We start from the raw sequence: 24,601 nt of genomic DNA on the forward strand, positions 1-24,601 counted from the left end.
GCTGTGCCACTGACCGGACTTTTAACGGCCCAGTCAGCAGTGCTGACTGGAGCCACCAGGGTCCCTTTTTGACTGGCCAGTCCAGTTGAAAACCAGATACCTGACAACCCTAGGCCTGATCCAGTAGGGGAGCTGAGAATCAGGTCCCATTCAAAATCTGGCTGGAGGACATGGTGTCACCCCGATAACTTCTGTCCCAGTGGTTAGAGAACATGGTTGGGATGTGGTAGACTCAGGCTCAATTCCCCCATCAGGCAGAGTAGGAGAAAGGATTTGAACAGGGGTCTCCCCCATCCCAGGTGAGTGCTCTAACCACTAGGCTGCAAGGTAAGCAGCAGTACCTCTTCTTCAGGCTGTTTTATGTGGAGTTAGGCACCTCCCTAGCTCATTCTCACAAGGGGATCAGACTAGATGATAATCCTGGTCCATTCTAGCCATAAACTCTATTAAAGACGGCTTTGTAACAAATGATCACATTTTTATTGAAACTGTTTAAGACACAGAGTACAAATGAATACAGAGTTAAAAACAGCCCCCAGACGGGTGCCTCACAGTGCAAAAATCCCACAAACATAAAACAGTTTTTTTCCAAATAATTAAAAAAAAAAGGACATTTTAAAGATTTAATTTGTTTTTACCTAAAGCCAAAGTATAAAAAACACGCATTCATAAATAAAGATTTTGTTTTTGTTTCTTTTTGTGTTTTTAAAACGGTGGAGGAAAAAAGGTAGTGTTGAAAAACACAGGTAAAAAGTTCTTCGTCTGGTGCCTATGGCATAACTAAGACATGCAGAGTGGACATGGCTTGTTCCTAAAGTCGCTGCCCCATGCATCTTTGTCCATGCTTTACAGCAGGTTACCCACACGAATATGCAGTCCAATCCGGTATATTATTTACAACAAGCAATCCGGAATTCTGGACATTCTAGTCTTATCTACATCTGCTCAACAGCACTCCAGGGCTGCAAGAAGTCCTGTGTTTTTGTTTTTTTCTTCTAAATGAGGTTTTTATCATTTAATATCTGGGATACTGCACTCCAAGTGGAAAAAACGTACAAATGCAGGAGTATACCAACAGCGTTTAAGTACCTCCTCTTCTGTTTTTTATTTTTAAAATGTACTTTAAAATTTAAAGTTCATAATGTTTCAACTCCTTTGGAGAAATATACTGCTTCCTCAGAGATTCGATGAGATCAGCAGAGTGAGGAGAGTGCTAAAAGATCTGCCCCAACCATTACTTGGGAGATTCCTCAGAAAGGAGACTACCTGAGAGAGAAAGTGAAAGAAGTGCAGACTCATGTAAGAGCACCAGCTGTGCGTCTCAATGTTGGGCAAAAAACGTGAGTTGGCTTTAGAGGGAACAAAACACAAAGGGTTTGCTGTCTTTTCAGATTCAAGTACTTTCTACTGCACCACCCTGTTCACAGGTCTTTGTGCATTGTTCTAAGAGCTCCCCCAGGAAAAGTAACACAAGCTACATCAAGATGAGAAGAAAAAACTATCGTCATTTTAACCAGGAACGTCCTGATAGGAGGGATGGTGTTTAAGCAAAGAGGACAGAGTGGTAAACAGGTTTTGCTAAACAATAATTTTCTTTAATACATTACATCTGCACACACACGCGTGTGCGTGCACAAATCTATAAGGGGTCCAGGCTCCAAAATTGCCTCCTCCCACAATCCTCTTCACTTGCCAGCCACCAATCATTGTTCAGGATTTCTCCCGCCAGACTATGGAATAACCTATGATGAAGGCGTATGCTGTACATGCAGGTCAAATGTAAGCATTGCGGCCTGCAGCTACCAACTGCACTATCTTGTTGAGGACTTTATGTTCCCTTTGTTCTCAAAACTGGAATTTTTCGGCACACTTCTTACTGCCAGCAATGGGAAATCATGGGGGAATTACCATATATATCTATATATCAACTGAATCAAGTTCTCTCTCTGCAACACTTTCTCCCTTCACCCCTTCTCACCACCAAACTTGGGATATCACTTTGATTTATAGGTCTTTAGCTTCACAACTCCTCTTAATGCTAAATCTTAAGCAAATGGTTGAGGTTACATACCTTAGCCTTCCCACACCTTCTAAGAAACAGCTGTTTACATGGGAGCAGGTGGGAAAAAAGGGGCTCAATAAAAAGGCATTAAACAAAACAACTACCCCACCTATTCTTTAATTCACACCTCTAAACTCAGTCCTGGTTCTACTTCCCTGAAGCCCCGCCTCTGCTGCACTACAGCTTTCATAGCTCCCTTCAAGGCTTTTATTGGCCAGCCTATGTTCGTGAAGCCAAGCCTATTTCTATTCCTAACACTATTCTCCTGGAAGCTCTGACTCTGCTTTCTAATTATTTTAAAGCTAAACACCCCATAGATTCCCCTCCTGATCTACTTGCTTGAGCCTGCCCCTACCACCATTCTAACTAGACACTTGCCCCTGTTTGCTGTTTTCCCACCTACACCCATGACCCAGGCAAAGTCCACATCCAGCACGCACAAAAATCCTATTTATTTTTTTTTTTAAACTCACTCCCTGTGAATTACTCTGAGGGAGTCCTATCTGACACTACTGTGAATCCTGATAGCTGCTGCTTTTCACCTACGACAGTTCAAGGTACACCATGGACTGGATTACTGTATCTAACAGGAATGGCTTTGGGGCATATTCTATTCATTCCAACCATCTGCTCTGCAGCATTCTTTCCAATCCGGTGTCACCACCTCATATTTTAAATACAAATAATAATAAAATGGAATCAATTCTACAAGGGAAGGCATATAAAGAACCCTCAAACCAGTATTTCCAGTACCAGAAGATGCCTGGGTTGAAGGTACTGCTATTTTACCTGAGTGTCTGTGCCCCAATACCAGCAAGAAACCTCCTGTGGACTGGCACATATGTTTTCACAGTCTGAAAGTGGAGTGAGAACAGCTGGTTGACCCACAGTCAGCCTCACCCAGACTATCCCCATCAGAGAACCAATAGGATTGCCATCTCACCTTCAATTCGTGAGCATCCCTGCCCCCTCCACATAAGGAAACTCCCAGAGATTTCTTCCAATTTCTTCACTTCATTCCTATGCAAACAGCCCCTTTCCATTGGCCATAGATGCTGCCCACAAAATCCCAGCTTACCAAACGATTCAGCACAACACAATGGTGGGAGGGGACTAGCAGCATAGCAATCTGAGGTTTAAACCTTGAAGTACAGTACAGTACAACTCTATTGAACTAGAGGTCAGAGAGGACACCTGAAACGTTTGGACAGATCGAGTCAGATGATAGTAGGAACCAGTTGAAAGGCTCTGAAAGGGTTTCCTGCACCTCAAGTTGCCAATCCTGTAGCTCAGTGAACTGATGGCCAGCTAGCCAGCAGAGAAATGGCTGCACTGCAAGTCCCCAGCCCTGGACTTCAACAAACAGATGGGCCAGCTGGCCCCAGACCAGCCAGTCATGTAGAGGAAAGACTGCACTGCAGGTCCCCCAGCCCTGGAGTGCAGTGAAGAAATGGGCCAGCTGGCCTCAGACTAGTCATCCCCGTAGAGAAGAGGCTGCACTGCAGGTCCCCAGTTCCCAAGTGCAGCGAAGAAAAGCCAGCCCCATTCCAGAGAACCACAAGACCAAAATGATGGCCAGCTTGCCCCAAACCAACTACAGAAAAACCTGCTTCAAGTCTGTGACCATGGAACACATCTTTGGAGGCTGGCCAGCTTTAAAGGGCTTTTGCTGATGCCAGCCAACATTTATATCCAGGGCTAGGCTGGATACTAGAGTTTGACAAGCTGGGACTGTACTGCTCTATGTTTTTTTTAAGAGGAAGACTGAAGGCAGAGAAAGAAAGTGAAATAATCTCCCTGGGTAGCCAACTGCTTTGATATGGATCCATCTACACTGCATCCTAGCTTACTGATATTGACCAATAGCAACACTAGATACTTGTAAGCCATGACAATAAACGCATTATTGCCAGCTTGGAGAAGTCTGATAAGGCAAGAAGGCTATTGCACACAGAATTTCATGGGGGCAAGGTTTTCTATTTCTCCATCAAGAGACCCATGAAGGGGTAGGGGAAGGACGGTGATAATTACATCCCACAATATTCGATACTGGCTGCTCAGCACTCCCAGGAGATCATTTTCTGTAGTCCGTTAGAAAAGGTAAATTATTCTCTGCTCCCCTGGAAGGTTAAGAATATTCTGTTTTCCTTGTAGAGAGAGTGGAACCTACTGACTGTCTTTCCTACCAGGACAATGAAAGCATCAAACTGGGAGGGAGCAGCAGTTGCATGGGTGATCACTCTGATTGAGGGCTTCACTCAAAGAGATGGAGGCCTTGCCTCCCACTTAACTTCTCCCAATAAAATCATTCACCTCCAACCCACCCCCTTCACCACACTTTCATTAGCATCAAGAGATCAGTATCCAATTCCACTCTCAGAACATGGCTAAAAGGAACTTCACAGCTGTCTTTTCATTTTCCTACATTATTTCAACACTTTTCTTTTTAATGTCTGATGAAACCCCAATCTCAAATATTTGAGCACAGATAAAACACCAAAGCTCATTTAAAAAGCCACAATGTTCTTGTTACATGATCCCCACAACTTGTTCCAAGGGGTAGCAAATCCTCCCCCGTCAGAGGAGAGTGGAGATAAATTATATCCCAGACGGTCTTTGAAACAAAAGGAAAAGCTAACAGGGTCGTCATCACAACAGCAGGATTACTGCAGGAAACAAGTCAGGGATGGGGAAAGGAAGATCAGCAAGACAGGTTGCAGCAGAGAAGACCAGTTTGGTAATTGCACAGACACTCCAGCCTGCCTCTGCTGTTAGGGGTTACTATAATACAGAGATTGTGCCTCGCTGGGATATGGCAAAGGAGAAAAAATTGTTTGTTTGAAAAGGGAAGGAAATGGCCACCAAATACTCAGGAAAAGGTTAGAGCAAACGTCAGAAAAATAAATTAATAAATAGAACGTTTAAAAGTCTGCCTTTGGATTCTGATGAAGCCCTGGGAGGGAGTGATTGGCTTCATCCAGGCCCCTTTTGTTAGTCAGCAGTTCAGAGCTTCTTGGGCAAACTGAATTTATTTTTTGTTCTTACAGGAGATGCCAAACATCTGGCTATGGAGAGATTTCCAACCAACTTCTCTACAGCCTCTTTCCAGGCTGTGTTCACAAACTAGATGCTGAAGAGTATTGGGGAAGGTATTAAAACTGTGGCCAGCACATTGCTAAAAACTAGGATACACCTGTTCTATGGGGCTGAGAAGATCAGTTTAAAAAGTTCTCTCCCTCCATAGATCAGGGTGATGACAGCACCTGTCTGAGGCTTCCACTGTGGTGGTCTTCCTGGGATTATTTCTAGGGAGCTATCAGTTTTACTCAAAAAGTGTTTTTTCCGACCACCACCCCTTTACAGTTTTTTGTCCATGCGCCGTTCCACAGCTTGTAGTAACAGCTCCGAGTACTGTTCCAGCAAAGCCAGAGTCTGCTCATCCCCAAAACGCCTAGGACTGGACAGGGTGGCACCACTTCCCTCATTCAGCGACCTAATGGCATCTTGTGGCTTCACCAGCACCTTCTTGGCCCTTTGGAGCTCTTCTCCTTCCTTCAGGGAGTCCAGTTCTTTCTTCATCACGGAGAACGTTTCCGTTAGGAGGCCAGCAATCTTATCTTTGTCAGTAGAAGACTCCATGTCCATTGATACCTGAGAATTTAAAAAATGCAGTTAGTATTTAAACAAGACAAAAAGAAGGTGTTTTCAACCCTTTAGGGCCATTGCAAGCCACAAATGTGTCTAAGCAAAGGGTACAATACACTGCTCTAAGTATAGGGTCTGCCTTAAAGTGGTACTGGAGGGTGCATGTGTGCTCACATAAAGAGCCCAGCTCCCTCTGTATATCGTATTTGCTAATCCTTTCCCTGGGCATTAAAGGATTTAAGAGAAAAATCAGAGGAGAATAAAATGTAGTATTTCAATTGTGCTTTATATTTGAAGCCCTGTATAAATATTAACTAATCCTTTCCATACCCCTGTGAGGGAGTTAATTTTTACCCTCAGGTTACTGAGGGGGACAATCAGGTATAAAGTTTAAATGATTTGCCCAAGGCAATATGGCAAGCCATTGGATAAGCCAGAATTAGAATCCAGGAGTTTCTGACTGCTAGGCCCAAACTCAGATGCAGCCCACTAGACCATGCTGCCTATGTCACTTGAACTCGATCAGAAGAATGCCTCAGTCCATCCAGCGTGTGTGTGTGTGGGTACTTAACTCTTGAGGTCTAGAGACAAGCTGACTGATTGGCAGACCAATGTTTGAGGTCACTCACCATGTGGTAAAGGTGAATGGCCTTGCGCATGCTATCCTGGAGCTCAGATACAACATGTTCACACTGCTCAACACTGATGCGACGTTCTGAAGAGGGAGAATAAACAAAAGAACTAAGCCATGAACATATCCCAATGTCCTAGACCATCCCCGCCCCTGCACATTTGTTAGGAAATCCATCTGTAGAATAACCACTTCTCCAACACAGCTGCTAATACTTATTTTAAAGGTTGTGTGTGTGTTTCACTCAACTTTTAAACGAGAGGCTAACCAGACTGGCTTGAGCCACGCATTGTGTAGGCAAGAGCTGCGCCAGCGTCCCTCACATACCTCTCTGGAGATGGTCCTCAGTTCTAACATTCCACACTCCCACTTTTCCAGTCTTCAGCCTCTGCTTAGCAGAGACTAACAACTGCCCTGATTTCTGTCACTCAGTGTGGTTTTGTAACTGTGGATAAGCTGAGACCATCAAAGCCTCTCTCACTTGTGACCCAAGTCAAGGTCTCCAAAGGTAAAAGGCATTACTAACCTCAAGTGCCACTAAGCAGCCCCCCACTCCTCTATAACTCCATGCACTTCTCTCTACACCATCTTCAGGATGAGACAAGCATCTGATGTGTTATGAAGATGAATTACAATGAAGGTTGTTTTAAACCGTCAAAATGTATTGCAGTTGGGGACCAAGGTAGAGCTGTCAAACAGCACCCATGAGAATGGGAACTGTACTTTTCAACAATACATGATGTTTACCGCCATTACATCAGAATTATTAAAAAAAAAATAAAAAAAATCAAAAGCACAACTTCAGCTATACACTTAATATCCCCTATTAACCCACCAGTCTAACAGCTGAAGGTGGGCAGTCTTTAAACACAACACAAATAGACAGACACACAGGCATAATTGCAGCTATTATCTCCTGCTCTGAAAGGCACTGGACAGTACTATTCAAACTCCTTTAGTTACCTAGAAAATAAAAAGTGGTCATAAGAACATTGTAATTCTGTACTTCTGAACTAGAGATGCCATCCTTTGAAAGGCTGAAGGGGAACCTAGCCCCAGGCATCAAGATTAAAAAAAAAAAAAAAAATACATGAAGAACAGATGAGCCAGTGGCATATGCTGATGCTCCCAGACAGCATCTCAGATCCATGCAATCTTCGCCTCCTGAATCACCAATAGTCTGAACACAGTGGCTTCAATTTTCTTGTCGATGATCCTTACTAAATTAGAAACACAGCAAAACCCTTTCTGTTCAGCACCATTTCTGGATTTCTCCCATGACCTTCAACTTATGCTGTCCTTCTGCTCTGTGAACCACCAGCACAGAGAGGCTGTAAAAATGCCTGGGTGAGTGGGCATTTTCAGCTACAGGCTCTCAGAGGTGGAGACAGTACCTCTTCAGAAACAGACAAAGGTCAGTTAACATGGTAATGACAACAATATTTAGTACTTCTACAACACTTTCTATCTCTAGATCTCACAGTACTTTGCAAAGATAGATATCTTTATCCCCACATTTTATAGATTCTATTTATAGAAGGGAAACTGAGGGACAGAGAAGTCAAGTCACTTCCCCAATGTTACAGAGTGAGTCACTAGCAGAACAAGGATAAAAACTTCAGGTCTCTAACCCTCATTCTAATTCCCTATCGATTAGCTCAAACAACCCTGCTGTATTAACGTCCTTTTACAAAGTGCTTGCTGTATATTACCGGTACATATAAATTTAAAAAAATGTGGCTGTATGAGCCTTTCATTTCCTGTTTGCCTTTTTTTTTTTTTTTTTTTTTTTTTTTTTTTTTTTTGGTGGTGGTGGATTTCTAGCTGCAGATCTGTGTCTCCTTTACAGATCTTGGGCTGAAACGTCCTGTTAACTGACCCCAAAAGTCATGTGACCTTTGCTCTGACTCTCAAATCTAGGAAAAAAAACAAACACACCAGTGAAAATAGCTGGTCTGTGACATTATGTTGTAGAATCAGATTCCATAGCTCCAAGTAGGTGCTAGCTCTTGAAAAGCCCAAATATACTCATTGTTCTGAAACTTAACTACTGTGTAGTATTAAACTGTGAGCTCTTCAGGCCTAGGACCATGTGTCTTGTTGTAGAGGTGTGTAGCGTGCCTAGTACAACAAGGGGCTTCAATCTAGATCAGGGCATCTAGGCACTACTAAAATACAAAAAAACCCACATCTAGATAAAAACCTCTCTTCACAAGCTTTCAGTGAACACACTTTTTCTACATTTTTTTTTTTTTGACTGCCAGGCTGTGTGTGTGTGTATAAGAAATGAAGCTTTCCTTTTACAATCCACTGCTTCTATCAGAGGGGTCACAACCCATTGTTTGTAACCTCACAGTTCACCGCTGTAGAGAGGAAGCTAGCATTACTGAAGGACCCTGACAAGCAGAAGATAATAAAAGGTGACTTATTTCCCTACACAGCTTGGTTAACAATACTGGGAAAGAAGATGAGTTAAGAGTTTGTCTGACCTTTCAAACAGTCCAATGCCCTATACACTGGCCCCGATGACAAGTTAAAACAGCCAGGAAAGGGTTAAGGACTACCCCACCTGTCACATGACATAGCAATGGATTCAAAGGAAGAGTATCCCTTTCTGGAGAATAACAGAGAGGCAAGGGAAAAGTCACTGGGGACTGTAGCCCCCGTGGAGCACGGAAATTGCTTTGTTTTGATGTTACCCATGAGTTTTCTATTAAACGAACAGATTGTGCCCTGAGGGGAAGGCTGGAAACAGACTGGGGCATGGCATTAGTTCTTATTTGGGCTGGGGAGTAACCCTCCAGCTGACACCCTCCCATTTATAAATAATTCAGAAGTTATAGAGTATTAACCCCACACCTTTTTCTTCAACCCCAAAAGCTAGCAAGCTAAGAATCCTCACCGTGTCTATACGTGTGTATTGCATTCCACCTGCCATTCCCTTTAGGGAAACTTGGACGCTACAAGATCTGCAGAACATTTGGCTGCTATCTGACTAAACATGATGTAAGACACAAGACAGAGAGGAAACAGAAATTCAAGCCAGAGTAAAAGATGTTAGACTGAAATGTCTCACCATTGAGGGGGTGACTTATGGAACGAGACAGGTGCAGACAAGACGAGACAGGCCAGAAGCTGGACGTAAAGAAATGTGATGGAATCGTGAAGCGGTTCACAAAGACAGGAGACAGAAGGGGGAAGAAGATTAGAGATGGGTATCCATGCACACCTGAGTTCTGTGCCGAGGCAGCCACTGTTGTGGGAGACCTTGGCCTGATGGGGTCTAGTGGACAAAGTCCAAGTGGGTTGTCTAGCACACAGCCAATGCTGGAGAACCTCTCTCTGCATCTGGGCACTGTGCTTTCAGGAGCCCTTGGGTGCAAGCCTTCTGAAAACTCTTTCAGTTTTGGATTAGTGACCCCTGGTTCATCCTGGCAATCTATCCTCAGTGCTGGATTCTCCACTGGGCTCTCTTTAGCAGGTCCAACAGACACAGCAGTTGGGCTCTCCCTCTTGAAGGCCCGTCCCTCAGGAAGAGAAGATTTCTTTTTACAGACCCCAGCAGGTGACTGAGGAGACTCCAGTTCGAGTGGGGTTTTTGATTTGGCGGTGGGTGAGAAAGAAGCTAAGGTGGGTCTGTCAGGCAATGGTTTGGGGATGTCAAGGATCAAGTGTGCCCGGTTTGATGATGCCAACTTGCTGTGGAAGGACTTGGGTGATGAGCAGCTTACAACTTGCTGAAGGGCTGGCTTCCCTGGGACATTTTCTTTTGTAGGTGGCTTGTTCTTCTCAGTCTCCGCTGGGGGAGTTATCTGTGTCTTCTCAGGCCCCTGTGGGCTGGTCCTCTCCTCAGTCAGTGTTTCAACAGAGTCACCAAGGCATAGATTTTCCCCTACAGAGATGCTGCGTGACATCTTGGCCATGAAGCTGGTTGTGGGATTCATGTAGGACTTTGATTTTACAACCTTACTGTCTTTGACCAGCAGGGAGCTGGACCCATCCATCTTCAGCAGACTTGCAGACAATGGCCTGCAATGATTAGGTTTTGGATCCTTCTCAACCACCACTAGTGTCTGAGGACGCTGCTTGGTAGAGGATATCACTCCTGGACTCTTATCTGTGAAAATTAAACAGACAAATGTACAAAACTAGATAAAGGCTGCAGTGAACTGTGCAATCAGAAAGAACCACAACTGCGCCAACCTATTAACTTCAGCTCAGCTTCTGGAACAGAGGCATTTAGAACAACTGCAACAGTATTAATGTTGACAGATCTGAAAGATGAGCTCCTGCTCCTCCTTCACTCCCTAGAGGCATTGTTGCTTACCTTAAGAAGAAGACCCTCCCATAAGGTCTAAGACTAGAAGACCTTAGAAACTAGGATTTTTAAGTGAGAGAGGAAACCAGAGGAAGCAGGTGAAAGTCCTCATTTCTCATCTCTCCTCAGCCTACTCATTTACATAGAGCAGTGTGGTTTTAACAAAAAATAGTGAATTTAGTGCTGGTGAAAGGGCCACGATGTTGCCCAGGCAATGTGCCTCAATCCTGAACTCGTCCTGACCAATCCTGACCTACTGCAACCACCTCTGACCAGAGAGGAGTTCTTTGTTCACGGCTCATTCCATCCTTGGCCTCCCTGCTGAGGCTGTCAGAGAGTGCTAGTTATGAGGATGGCGGCCGTATGCTGAGGACTGAGGGCTTGGCCAAGAATGCTGACTCACTTCACAGTGGACACAGAGTATAGCAATTTCAGGATGTCCAGCCTTTGCTACTGCAGCTTGGCCAACCCACAAAGTCATTAGTTCGGCATTTCCAGTTCACTGCCACAGGGTACTTCCCTCCCCTTGACAGAATGCAACAACAATGGCAAACATTGACTTGTTTTGTTTGGGGGTTGTTGTTTTTTTGCTTCCAGTATTTCAGAGTCAAAATGAAAGTTGAACTCTATCCTCACCAACCCCTCTATTCCTCCCACTCATTTGGAAGGCCAGCTAACCCGGCCAGAGCCAACCGTTGGTGGGAGCCACCGACTAGTCTGCTGGGTAATTAAGGATATTTTCCTTGGCAGACTAAGAGTTAAGGATCCCAGATCCTGTAGCTCACCTACCACAAGAACTATGATTAATTTACATCTCTACTCAAACTCAGTCCCCCCGCCCCCATTTACTCTTGGAGTTACACTGCAGTCCCATCCACTTCCTTACCGTCGTGAAGGAGGTCATGAACTGACTGGGACTTCCTCATCCCCACATTCCCAGTACCCTCTGGAAAGGGTGCAATAACTCTTCCAGGTCCCACTGCAAGCCTATTGGTCTCCACTGCTGACTTCCGTTTTCTTTGGGTGTAAATGGACCGGTAGGAATTTACATCATCCAGAAGGCTGTCATTCTCCAAGGCAGCATTACAATGGCTGTTCCCATTTTTCAGCAGGTTGACAGAAACCTGCTTTGACTGGGCTGAAGCCTCAATGGGCTTTTGATCCAGTATCAGATTTGATGAGGAGCGTGACAAACGCCTACAGAGATAAGGCAGAGATAAGACTCTCAAGGCTGCAATAAATGAATCATAAATAAATAAATAGATGGTGTTGGGTAAAGAAGTACAAAATTATTACGCCAGCTTCTCAGGGGCAAAGATCTCGACAAATGGAGAGTGACATGTCAAATCAACCTGTACTGTCACCACACTGTTCTATTTTCCCCTAAGGCAGCAGTGGTCTCAAACCATCCTATCCTGGGTGATAGGATGAGCACTAAGAACCGCCAATAGCCCTGGGTCATGTGTTTCATGGAGGGACTTAGCAAGAAGGCAAGCCAGGAGAGAACGAGAGATTCTATCGGGGAGGAATGGGTCAGATCAGGTCAGGACTGGTCCCTCCCAGCTCAGTTTGTCAACACCAAAAACCCACTCTCCTTCCACTAGACTGCTCCCCAGAGGATCCCCCAGCACATTTGGCAATTGGTCAGTCCTGGCATAACACACATCAAAGCTGGTCAGTATCTTACGAGCTGCGTGTTTGGAAAATCTTTTGTTCTCCTTAAGTGAAAGGCACTAGAAGTACCATCATTTTCATTTTTCCTCTAAGGCAGGGGAAAGTAGGATTACCCCCAACCCCCTCCCGCGCCCCCACAGTCTCTGCTCCACCTAGCTGGATTGGCAGATGGGCAGATAAAAACTCCATCACATATTCATGAATGTATGCAGCTTACCCTACAGCTGCTTTAAACTGGACTTTTCTGGAAAGCTCCCAGTTTTGCTGTGGCACAACTGCAGCTCTCCTAAAGCTAGTAACAGTAGAAGTGCTAGCATCAACCACGGTGGCAAAATGCCAGTAGATGGTGACTAACCCTGTGATGAGCAGGAGTACACAACCCAGTGGCAAAAACACTAGTAGGCAATCTACACTACCTCTGGAGTGGAACCTGCACTGCCACTAAAGCAATGGCAGGAAGTTTCTCTAAAACCCTTAATGTGGACACAACTTGTGAATGCTAAAGGTGAACCTCGCTCAGTTTAAAATGATGCTCTCAAGTCAATTTGAACCCAAAGTTTAGATGTTGTGTTTAATAAAGCTTTTAAAAATCAGTAGAAGTGTTTCCATTATTTTTGTTTCATTTTAATTTCAATGGAAACAGTTAATTTTAGAGGAAATAAATTCCCCTGCAGTGTTTATAACCTAGACACTCAATGGAAACCAGAAATGAAGCTGATTAGGAACTGACTATAAACAAAAACAAAACTGACTAGCACATTTTCATTGTCCAAGCTGAATGAAATGCAGAAAATAAAACAGAGCATAAATGGTGAAAAGCAAATTAGAGAAGAAGCAGTGTCACTTTAGGCCGATGTAGAGCAACTAAGAGGATACAGAATGGACAATCTGATCTGTGACAGTTTGCAGCCAGCCTGCCAGGTCCGCATCCAAAGAGACCACTGTGCCAAGGTATGTCAAACCCAGAAGGCTGCTGGCATGTTTTAGACCAGTGCCCAGGAAGAAATCTATTCACATTACTAAAAAAAGCAGAGCTGTACCTGAGAGCTGGGGACTGGGAGAGAAAGCGAGAAGAAATGCTGATATTTTCAGTTCTCTCCAGGGTCCTACATGATCCACCTGTGGATTCAGGGGGAAATGTGTAAATTATATAACAAGATGCAAACATTAGGACAAATGACGTTTCTTCAGATGAAGTCTAGCAGGTGCTACTCCATTTCAGAACTGCTTGAGGCAATAAGACAACACAGAGAATAATTTTATCTCCTGCTGCCCTTTTCTATTCTACTCAGCACATCACAATTCCCCAGCCTCAAACTGTATTAAAAGAAAGAAGGGTTTCCCTAAGGATATTCCTCTTCCTTTCCCCATAGATTCTTCTTATCCTGTATCTAGGCTTGTGGGAGAAAAATAAACAGCATGCAGGGACGATGCTAGCTACAATCATTCTCATGACTAGCAAGACACTCTGATCCCTGAAACAACTGATACAAACTAAATCTCTTTTTCCAATTTGATGTCCTCATTCTCTCCCTCTGTCCCGCTTCTCATCTGTCTTTTGTGATGTTTGCTATGCAAATATGCACCACTAGAGGCCCCCCCCATCTTATTATACAGATGGACACACTGACCACTTAATTCATTTACACGGCAAAACTAGAGATGGGACAAGAGAATGTGACTCCCAGATTCCAAGGACAGCGCTTCACCAGGTCAACAAGAACAGTTCACTAACACAGTGTTTCTCAACCTTTTTGTGCTGGTGACCCCCTTTGGACTTGAAAAAAAAAATCGTGACTCTCCACCCCTACTAAGACCTGAAAAGGTAGGGGACTGAAACTGCCGAGCGCCAGCTCTATCGCCTGGGGCTGGGGCTGACAGCCCGAGCCCAGGACCCCCCTAAACCTGTCCCGCGACCCGCCTGGAGGTCACAACCCCCAGGTTGAAAAACATTGCAGTAACCCAAGAAACAAGGATTCCTTTTTATAGCCACATTTCCTTACACACATTCTCATCTGCACATTGTGGGAGTTATCAGACACCCTTTTCTTTAGGCCTTTCTACTTTGCTTCACCCCTACCACCTCCCCACCACACACAGGCAAGGTTCAGCTGTAAAGTGTGAGCCACAGCAAGACAGAACCTTTGGGTCTACTTGGTTTTATAAAGCAGATGGGTCTGGAGCTATCAAAATCTCACCAGGGAGAAAGTTCTTCCACTGGGTTTGAAGGTGTACCTTTTTCACCACCATTGACCAGAGTCTCAAAATGCTGCTTGAGGAACTTCTCCTGATCTGGAGTCTTGGGGACCTCTCCCTCCAGCATGCTAGTGCCTGCATCCTCCTCGTCCTCCCCATCCACCTGTTCCTCCAGGTCTGAGACACCATCCACACTGAGGGGCTCTGTGCTCTCAGAATCTGGAAGGATGTGGAAAATAATGTACAGTCACAATAATGTCTGCATCCTGGCCACAACTGAACATCATTCTTAGAAGAAGCTACTCATGAAGGTGATACATTAAGGACTAAGGTCAGAGCACCAGCAAATCAGCATTACTGCCATTAGGATGCAATTCCCAGATGTACAATATTACACAGGCAGCACAGCCCACAAGGACAACAGCATAGAGTGGTCTGACTGTGCAGGTAGTTAAGGGAGCAGGCAGCAATCCACTTCACCCTTTAACCCCTCTCAAATGTACTCAGGGAAGTGCATATTCAGAAGTACCTGAATCTTTATACCAGGGTGAGCTTTAATAGGAAAGTAGCATCACCCCAGCTCCCCAAAAATCACATCACGTCTTTGAGTCCAATTTGCCACCAAGCCTGGCAGTGAACGATTCCAGTAAGCTTCTGCAGTGTTCCATGTGGTGTGAAAATGGGCTCATAACATGTATTCACATCTCACCTTCATTTGGATGATCTGGGCTGGAGAGGCGACTGCTACTGTAATCTACAGAGCAAGCACTGTCAGGACTGTGCTTATCAGGGCATCCGTTGCTGTGGTAACCTCTAACTAGCTTCCCATGGGGCAGAGCTTTTACCTGGAACTCACTACAAGAGAGACAGGAAGAGTACAAACTAGAAGAGATGCTTTGTCCAGTTAAAGATTATAATTTTTAGAGTCCTTACTTGTGTTAGTAACACCTTTGATTATTTTAAAAAAAAAGTTATTAAAAAATTAAGTTTATTTCTTTTACCATTTATACAGTTTATTTTTGCATTTCATTAGGCTTGGACAGGAAAAATCAAACTGGTCTGTTTCACTTTCTGATTATACTCAGTTTCACATTTTGATTCTCAGGCACTAACAGAGCTGCTGTGGTTGGATTTCCAACACTGCAAGAAAATGAATGCACTAGTCCATTTAGAAAAAAAAAGAAAAAAAAAAGAAGGGGTATTTTCCATAACATTCCTAGTTACAGATTTTGTAAACTCAGTTTTTTCCACAATTTGAGGCCTAAGCCAGTGTCTTTCCACACTCTTATATCCTGTTTCTCTGAGGGTCTTAGTGTTGTGAAATAAAGCAGATTCTGAGGACAGCAAGACTGATTTTCATCAGTGAATACTGCATGGAAGTCAGCATTAGAAGATTTGAATCCTTGCTCTTGTCCCAGCTCCACATCAAAGAGCAAGGCCAATGGTATCCTTTCACCTTATTTGTGAAGATTAGAGTGTTCCATTTCATGGAATACTTTGGATTCAGACACAAGTTGAGCCCAGGCTCTAAGATTTGACTTGGAACATGAAAGTCACTATGACAGATATTTACTGTAAGATAACTGTAGGGAGATTAGCCCTGACAGCTTGCAAACTGTGTGTGCTTTGTAACATGTCCAATCTGTATCCAACACCACCACAGGCCCTCCCTTTCTAACATGCTGGAACTGCATATAGGCCTGCTCTGTCTAAATATTATTACTATAAAATTAAAAACATAAATAAAGAGAAACTGGGTTGCCGGGGCGGGGGTGGGGGGAAATGAGGGTGGCTAAAAGTTTCAGCTACATAAAGTTGGCATGCACTATTCTATGAGAGCTCACCTAAAACTCACAACTGTTACTCTGTACTGGAATGGGGGTGGGGGAATTAGTGGAAGGAGAGGGAGTGTTATTCAGAAAAGGAAATAGGGGGAGTGAAGGTGTAAAGTGGAATGGTCTAAAATAGAAAGGAAGAAGAGAAAATGGAAGACAAAAGGTCTTCTTAGTCTCTCTGATTCCATTTAGCTGATGCAGTCATCGCATGCCGGTTCATTAGCTTTGTCCAGCCTAGTTTTAAAATGTCCCAAACAAGCGGGTATCCTCCACATCCCTAGGATGGTCATTCCACAGCCAAATACATCTCCACCGTCAGGAGGGTTTCCAGCATAAGATTTTCCATTACTTAAATTCAACCCACATAAGGGAGGAAGAAAAAGAGAGGTTCTTCCAAGTTGTCTATTTCAAGGAGAAATTGGAGGAGTTTGCCGACATGCATGGCTTGCTCGCAAGCAGAGATTGTTTTACTGAACCCGAGGTTCAGCTCCCTTTAGAATCGGGAGTGTATTAGTGAAGTCCTTAACTAAATATGTCCAGCATCGACCTGACAATAAATCACCTCACCCAAGTTACCACAGCTGCAGACAAGGAAAACGATGCAGCAGTGGCTTAGCCATACACAGAAGAGATTGTTTGGCTTTTTTAACCTGCTACTGTCGGTGGGGTGGATCTCATCTTGTTCAGGGTAGATTACACATTCCTCACTCTCAAAGGGCTCCAGTTCCTGAGTGAAAACCCCCTCTTCACAGGACACAAGCCGAATCATTTGGGGTCGGACGCAAGGCCGGCTGTCCTGAGGAGCTATGGAGTCTCCAACCTGGTGCAGAAATACAGAAATAGTAGAGGTTACTAGTGTATTTCCTTGACGTCAGCAGGGCAGTGTGGGAGTTATATAGAGCCAACTACAGCAAGGGGTGCAATTAGAAAACAGCACTTTTTTCATTGGCCCTGTCCCATCTCCCCTCCCACACACAAACATACATACCCCCATCTGACAAGGTCAACCAGCTACTACACACACTGATCCTGATTCTCCTCTCACTTAGAATCATAGAAGATTAGAGTTGGAAGAGACTTCCGGAGATCATCTAGTCCAACCCCCTGCTCAAAGCAGGGCCAACCCCAACTAAATCATCCCAGCCAGGGCTTTGTCAAGCCGGGCCTTAAAAACCTCTAAGGATGGAGATTCCACCACCTCCCTAGGTAACCCATTCCAGTGCTTCACCACCCTCCTAGTGAAATAGTTTTTCCTAATATCCAACCTAGACCTCTCCCACTGCAACTTGAGACTATTGCTTCTTGTTCTGTCATCTGCCACCACTGAGAACAGCTGAGCTCCATCCTCTTTGGAACCCCCCTTCAGGTAGTTGAAGGCTGCTATCAAATCCCCCCTCACTCTTCTCTTCTGCAGACTAAATAACCCCAGTTCCCTGAGCCTCTCCTTATAAGTCATGTTCCCCAGCCCCCTAATTATTTTCATTGCCCTCCACTGGACTCTCTCTAATTTGTCCACATCCTTTCTACAGTGGGGGGCCCAAAACTGGACACAACACTCCAGATGTGGCCTCACCAGTGCTAAATAGAGGGGAATAATCACTTCCCTCGATCTGCTGGCAATGCTCCTACTAATGCAGCCCAATATGCCGTTAGCCTTCTTGGCAACAAGGGCACACTGTTGACTCATACCCAGCTTCTCGTCCACTGTAATCCCAGGTCTTTTTCTGCAGAACTGCCACTTAGCCAGTCAGTCCCCAGCCTATAGCCATGCCTGGTATTCTTCCATCCTAAATGCAGGACCTGCACTTGTCCTTGTTAAACCTCATCAGATTTCTTTTGGCCCAATCCTCCAATTTGTCTAGGTCACTCTGGACCCTATCCCTACCCTCCAGCATATCTACCTCTCCCCCAGCTTAGCGTGTCCACTTATACCAACATAAAGCAGGAGTAACTCCACTGAAGTTAGGTACCAGCACAGAATGATCCATCTTGATCTAAGTAGTCTCTGGAGCAAGATAATTCATTGCTTACTAAGACCTATAGTCTTCACAGGCCACAGCACTGTGTTAAAGATAAACTCAATCACAGGCTGCACTAGAACTCTGTGGGCCTCAAACGACATGCAGGTCAGCCATTCCTGAAACTGAGGAACCATGGCTCAATGAGGAGGAGTGTTCTAGACAAAGGTCACCTGGCTACCAGTAATAGATTCAAGTGAAATAAAGTGCAGGAAATCAACCAGGCATTACTGTGTCAGACTCAATTCCCATTGGCCAGCAGCGGTCAAAGAACTCCAGGAAGGCTCCTGTGGAAAGCCTTGGGTTTCCCATTGCCTGTATGTTGAATCCACAGCCACTGTTACCTTGTTGACGTGCAGAGAGAGATCAGCATGCTCTTCTCTGTCATCCCCATTGCTGGTCTGGGACAGCGAGTCTCGACTGGGGGATCGAGAGACTGAGAAAGACTCCAGCTGGCGCAAGTCCAGCATGGATTTAACCGTCAACTCTATGTTACTGGTTGGCTGGGACCAACGGCCCCGCTGCCGGGGAATCTTGTTCATTGCAGTCTCTGAACGTTGGATCTCTGCAATCTCTTTCGCCTGGAGGAAGTCGAAAGAAAAAGATAAGAGCATTGGAGGTAAAATTCTGCTTATGGAGAAATAGAAGAGAAAACCTAGGATCAAGTCAAAATAGTTGTCTATGCATCTTCCTAAACCCAAAAACCCTTAGTCATACAGAAAGCTTTTGTTATAAGAGCCTCAATGTGAAGATGATCCAAGTGCACCCTCATTGTAACAAAATTTAATTAACCAAAGAAACCAATTCAAAAGTTTTCATGTCAAGACAAAGTGGTTCAGTTAAATTTCAACCTCAAGCAACGTATCCTCCTAAAGGCTCATTATTCAGGACTGAAGTGAAGGAGCATGATACCAGAGGTAAAGAATTGCCCCAAAGGGTCCTAAATATATATGGAAGAGTATCCAGCCTGTGTGAGATGTTGAGAAACCCCAAGACTCTCCAATATAGCTACTAGCTGTATCTGTGTAAGGCAGTGTGAAAGCCCACGAGTGCTGGGTCTCATGCTATTAGCACAAACTGAGACACCGAGACTCTGCTGCACTCAATAGTAACAATGGGTAAAGAGGTGATTTTATTATATGGACTAGGATTTCCAGCCAGATCCTTTTAACATTTTAAAAACTCTCTCTCACATCCTGTCCTCCACCAACAATGGGACTGACTGACTAGATGATCCAGTACAGTTAGATCTATTCCAGGGTTAATTTTTATGATGATCATGTTCTACAAAATCATAAGCCTCTGACTGCCAGATGCTGGGACTGGATGACAGGGGATAGATCACTCGATAACTACCCTGTTCTTTGTTCTTTCCCTCTGACCCCCCTGGCATTGGCCGCTGTCGGAAGACAGGATACTGGGCTAGATGGACCATTGGTCTGTCTCAGCATGGCTGTTCTTATCCACTAGCCACAATCAGTACATGGTAGTACTGGACACTTCCTCCCAATTGAATGCTTCCTCACAGAATGGCCACAGCAATGGGATTCCTGCACTGGGAGATTTCTCACTGCAGTATTCCTACCATCAACCAGGATTAGTAGTTTCTGGTCTCCATAGATACTCTTCCTTATGATGAGAAGAAAAATTTTAAAGAATTAGTGACTCACCCTCCTCATTTCCCAATGGGAGAGGCTTCTTGAGAGGGAAAGGTCTGGATCTGAAAAGAGAAAAAACTATATCTAGTTGGCATCCTGGCCAGTAAGGCTATTTTATCCCCCTTTCTTTCCTCTAAAGCCTCATGGCTACTGCATTTTCACTTGTGATACCTGTCCCCAGTAACGATAACTCCTAGAAGCAGGTACGGCAGACACCATTAGAAGCCTGGATCTGGTTTCTTCAAGCGTCCACTGACCTCTGTGGCTTTTTATTGAAGAATCAGAAGCCCGAGGAGTCACTAGACTAATAGCCCCCATAGCTCTGATTGAAAACCTCTTTGGCCAACCAGAATCAGTAAGAACCTGTTGAAAATTCTCATTAGGGAAGTCAGAATCAGCCTCTCTCCAGGTCGGCATAGGCAAGTATGGCTGTTCATCCCCCCTCTGCTCCCATCCCCAAAATATTCTCTTGGTATTTCCCTTCCTGCCTGCACTTGATTGCACCTTCGCTATTCCCATGTCTTTTCTCTGCCCCATACAGCCTCACAAGTCTGCCGAGGCTCAAGTCCCCTTCCCTTTTCTCAGTCCATGCCCCTCTCCTTTCCCATTTATACCTGAGTCTCTCTCAGGGTTGCAGCTGGATTGAATTTGGAAAGACTGTAGCCCATTTAACTCGTCTTCATCATTTCCTTCATCTTCACCATCTTTGTCACTGTCTGATGAAAGCACTGGCACTGGCGATAGGACAGAGGTAGATTCATGCCTGGGATGAAGGAATCAGAAGGAACATTTGGACAACATTACAGTATATCATAAGAAACCCCCATACGCAACCCGGTACTCCCACTTTACACCCATCATACAGCACAATTAGCAAGGTGTACCAATTTCTCCAAACATTTCCCTGATCCTCCTGCAAAACCTGACTGAGCCACTGTTCAAAGGTGCAAAGAAATAGACCAGCCCAGCGGCAGTCCAGCATGTTCATGTGTTAGGAAGAGTTAGAGAATCTTGAATAGAACTGCATTCACTAGAGCTGAGCAAAGTACAACTGTAGTTTCATCTTCCAATTTAAACCAATATTCAACAGTAATACTGTAGATAGCCAAATTTAAGGTCAAGATTGTCAGGACCTATTCAAGAGAGAGAAACAATTTCCTTTGTTGGAGCATTCTATGCAACATAAACATCACAAGATGTTCCTTTTGATGGCAGTTTGACATTTGAGAAACAGATGGATATTGTAAGAAAGACCAGTTTGATTCCTGGATGCAAACCTATTATACCCCAGTGACCTCGCGTGCACAGCCCATGCACCATAACATCACCATGCTGTGGTGTCAGCCTTGGGGCACACTGAAGAATGTCAAACATACCTTGGATAGATCTTTAATCAAAATGGATAAGAGAGGCATTTCTGGCATGGATCCCAGAGGCACCCCAAGCATAAATTTCCATCAACAAAGGACTTATGAGCACAAGAGACATTTTACCCACTCAGTCAAATTAGAGCTGAACCAAATCAGCTGAAGTAACAAAGTGCAATTAAATAAATTAAAAGCCTTTGACACATCAGTCAGCACAGCACCCATGCTGTGACCTTGGGCAAGAGAGCCCAGTGTAACATTAGCAACCTTTACAGAGGGCTGTGGGTGGGTGTCAAGTGCAAGACATTCAGGAGACAAAAATAACTCATCTATCAAATACAGAAACATCTGGCTAGGGACCAAATTCTCCTGCAATTTACAAACTTCAGGCAGTACTAAAATAGGATCCTCTATACTATGGTGACACTTTAATTTCTATTTTATATGGAAGTGTAGAGGGATCTTACCCACACCTTTTCAGATGACTTTCAATATTTTAAGAGTAGGGTACAGAATAGAGCTGAAAGTTTTCTTAGTAGATTCTTCCAGCAAAATGGTTCAATTGCAGATTGCCCTTCTCTGATTTATCCATCTGCGCCTGTCAGTTTCTGCATCTTTCCGATTGGTCTCCATGTCTCTCCAGTCTGTCCTTCTCAAGGCTTTGTGCCTCTTGTGCCTGAGCAGTGAAATTCTGCCAGGGCTCATGCATTATAACACCTTTTGTGTATGTCCATACTGCAGCTGGGCACCAGTCTCCCAGCCTGGGTAGAGAGAGACTAGCACCATTGGGGCTCAACCTAGTGCACTAAAAAGAGGAATGTGGATGTTCTGGCTCAGGCTGGGAGTCTGGGCTCTGAAGGCTAGTGGGTTGGGTGGGCTTAAGAGTCCAAGCTCCAGCCTGAGCCAGAACATCCACATTGCTAATTTTAGCATGCTAGCCTACGTCCCACCAGCAGGAGTCTGTCCACATGGGTTGGAGACCTGCTCCCAGCTGCAGTGTAGACATATCCCAGGTGGCTATCCCGTATATTTAAAAAATTGTGTATTATGGTATAAACCACAGGAGACGATGCTACCTTTGATGCACTGGTAGGTTTGATGGTGGTTTTTCTGTTTGGTCCATCGAGGGTTTTGTTAGTATTTTTTTGTTTATCAGGTTTTTTTAATAACATTACTAGTCAGATATCTCAAACTTCATTGATTATACTGTGTGTCAAGTCACGGCTACCTTTTGGGAGATTCTTGGGCATACTGGAGCTGGTGGGAGTGGGGAAGGGCTAGTAGATCAACCAGAATGGATACAATTTACACACAGAAAGGTACACCAAAAGAAGGTCTCCATTTGACAAATATGGACTGACAAAATTAGTAGGGAAAGAAAGGACATATGGGATGTAAACAAAATTTTAGAACCATGAGAGAGGTCAATGCAAACTGCACACAAGCTATCAAACACGTTATCAGTTTGGCTCTGTCTAATGCAACTTTAAGTCTTGGTCCTACATTATCACAACAAACCTTACTCTCTGGACACCCTTCTCTGTGCCTACCTTTATGCGGCCACATGCGTTCTTCAAATATACTCCCATGCCTGGTTACTGTAGGTAATATTTTCAAAAGCACCCAAGTCTCATTGACTTGAAGTTTAGGTGCTTTTAAAATGAGACATAGGCTCCCAAGTCATTTGGGTGCTTTGGAAAAATTATATCCTGTAATGTCTATTTTACTTGTCCAAACCACACACCGAATCACAACCTTTATTTCCTTCGCCCATTTTGCTCTCCATGCCTTCTTCCATCAACTTGGAACCCTCTTCCTGACCCTCCTCCCACTCTTCTTCCAGCAGCCCTATATGAACCCTAGTCTTCCTCTCTAAGTAACAGTAAAAACAAATCTCAAGATACATGTGTTACTCATTTAAACCACCACATTATTTTATTGTCCTCAACTCTTGTTCTCCTCCCTTGCTCCCCTCATCCAGCATTTACCTTCTCTCAAATTTATCATCTGATCTTGGGTCCTGATCATACATCAACTCCTTCCCTGGGGGTGGCCCTGTGCCCATTTGAAGTCCCATTGATGTTAATAGGGCACCCTGCAGGTGCAGAAATCCACCGACTCAGGGCTAGTTACAGGATTGGGGCTTCAGCTATAAGCTCCCTGGGGTAGAGACATAGTCTTTGGTCTGCAAAATGCCATATAATGCTATATAATTAATACATCATTGTAACTATGCCATTTTGTGTTCTGAAGTTAATTCATACTTAAAGGATGCGGGGGAGGGAATCCAAGAACAGTGACTGTTCTTATAACAGACACACTTACAAATGTTCTAACACTGAGCCTGTGCTGCTTGCCCCCTCAGAGCTCAAGGACATATTAATCCTGTTAGAACACTCTAAGAGGTGATGGGTGCAGAACATACTGGCAGTTCTGTATTTCCTCTCTCGAAATGTCTGTGGATTGAAAGCTCACCCCTTTGTAATTATCACAATGGTACTGATTAAAATGGAGTTATATTGGTGTAAAAATGGAGTAACAGTAGTGAATCAGGCCCCAGTCTTGATTTTACATCAAATGCCTGTCACATTCCCAGCCACGGGAAATACCCAGCTTTCCTGGAATGGACCACTGCCTCATCAAACATTTGACAAGGGGTTATCAATTTAGAATAAATCCAAGGACAAACAGTGCTTCTCTAGAGCACATACACACTCTTTACACTGGTTTTAGAAGCACTAGCCAAAATTAAATCAAGTTTATCTCTTGCTATTAAAGATAGATCTTCAATAAAATCATACAAAAAGGGGATTTAAAAATACATTCTGCTAACACATGCGTCTATAATCCCTGAAACTTTCCACAGTGAGATCAGTGTAAAACCTCTCTTCCAAATAACTCGGGACCAAGTGCTTTCCAAACAATAAAACAATGTGTTCGCACCAAAAATCAAAATTATATTAAAAGCCTCTACGCAACTCCTAGTATGAAAAGCAAAAATATCTCAGAAAAGCCCATAATGCACCAGCGATATGAAATGAGCACAGGCTACATTTTCCCAAACAAACAAACAGCTCAAGTTAAATGGGGAGAACACATCAGCAATTCTCATGACTAGAAGCAGAACCCAGAGGGATATTGCATGCACTAGAGAAAACAACAGAAGCATAACAATGAAATGGCTCAAAGGAATTCAT

The 24,601-nt window shown here is 44.1% G+C and overlaps 1 protein-coding gene across 1 annotated transcript in view; it reads right to left on the reverse strand.

The window, feature by feature from the left end:
- Positions 1–481: 481 nt before the first annotated feature.
- MAPKBP1 (mitogen-activated protein kinase binding protein 1) overlaps positions 482–24,601 on the reverse strand; it is a 132,112-nt gene continuing 107,992 nt past the window's right edge. Inside the window, exons 21-31 of the mRNA XM_026651296.2 lie at positions 20,652–20,800; positions 20,050–20,099; positions 18,724–18,960; positions 17,012–17,181; positions 15,236–15,381; positions 14,566–14,745; positions 13,371–13,449; positions 11,543–11,853; positions 9,568–10,455; positions 6,337–6,422; positions 482–5,713 (exon numbers count right to left, since the gene is read on the reverse strand). Of these exons, the coding sequence (XP_026507081.1) occupies positions 5,420–5,713; positions 6,337–6,422; positions 9,568–10,455; positions 11,543–11,853; positions 13,371–13,449; positions 14,566–14,745; positions 15,236–15,381; positions 17,012–17,181; positions 18,724–18,960; positions 20,050–20,099; positions 20,652–20,800 (2,590 nt within the window). The 3' untranslated portion in view covers positions 482–5,419. The remainder of the gene's footprint in view (positions 5,714–6,336; positions 6,423–9,567; positions 10,456–11,542; positions 11,854–13,370; positions 13,450–14,565; positions 14,746–15,235; positions 15,382–17,011; positions 17,182–18,723; positions 18,961–20,049; positions 20,100–20,651; positions 20,801–24,601) is intronic.

Source organism: Terrapene carolina, unplaced genomic scaffold, assembly GCF_002925995.2.
Source record: "Terrapene carolina triunguis isolate 2854851 unplaced genomic scaffold, T_m_triunguis-2.0 Scaffold96, whole genome shotgun sequence".
NCBI lineage: Eukaryota > Metazoa > Chordata > Testudines > Emydidae > Terrapene > Terrapene triunguis.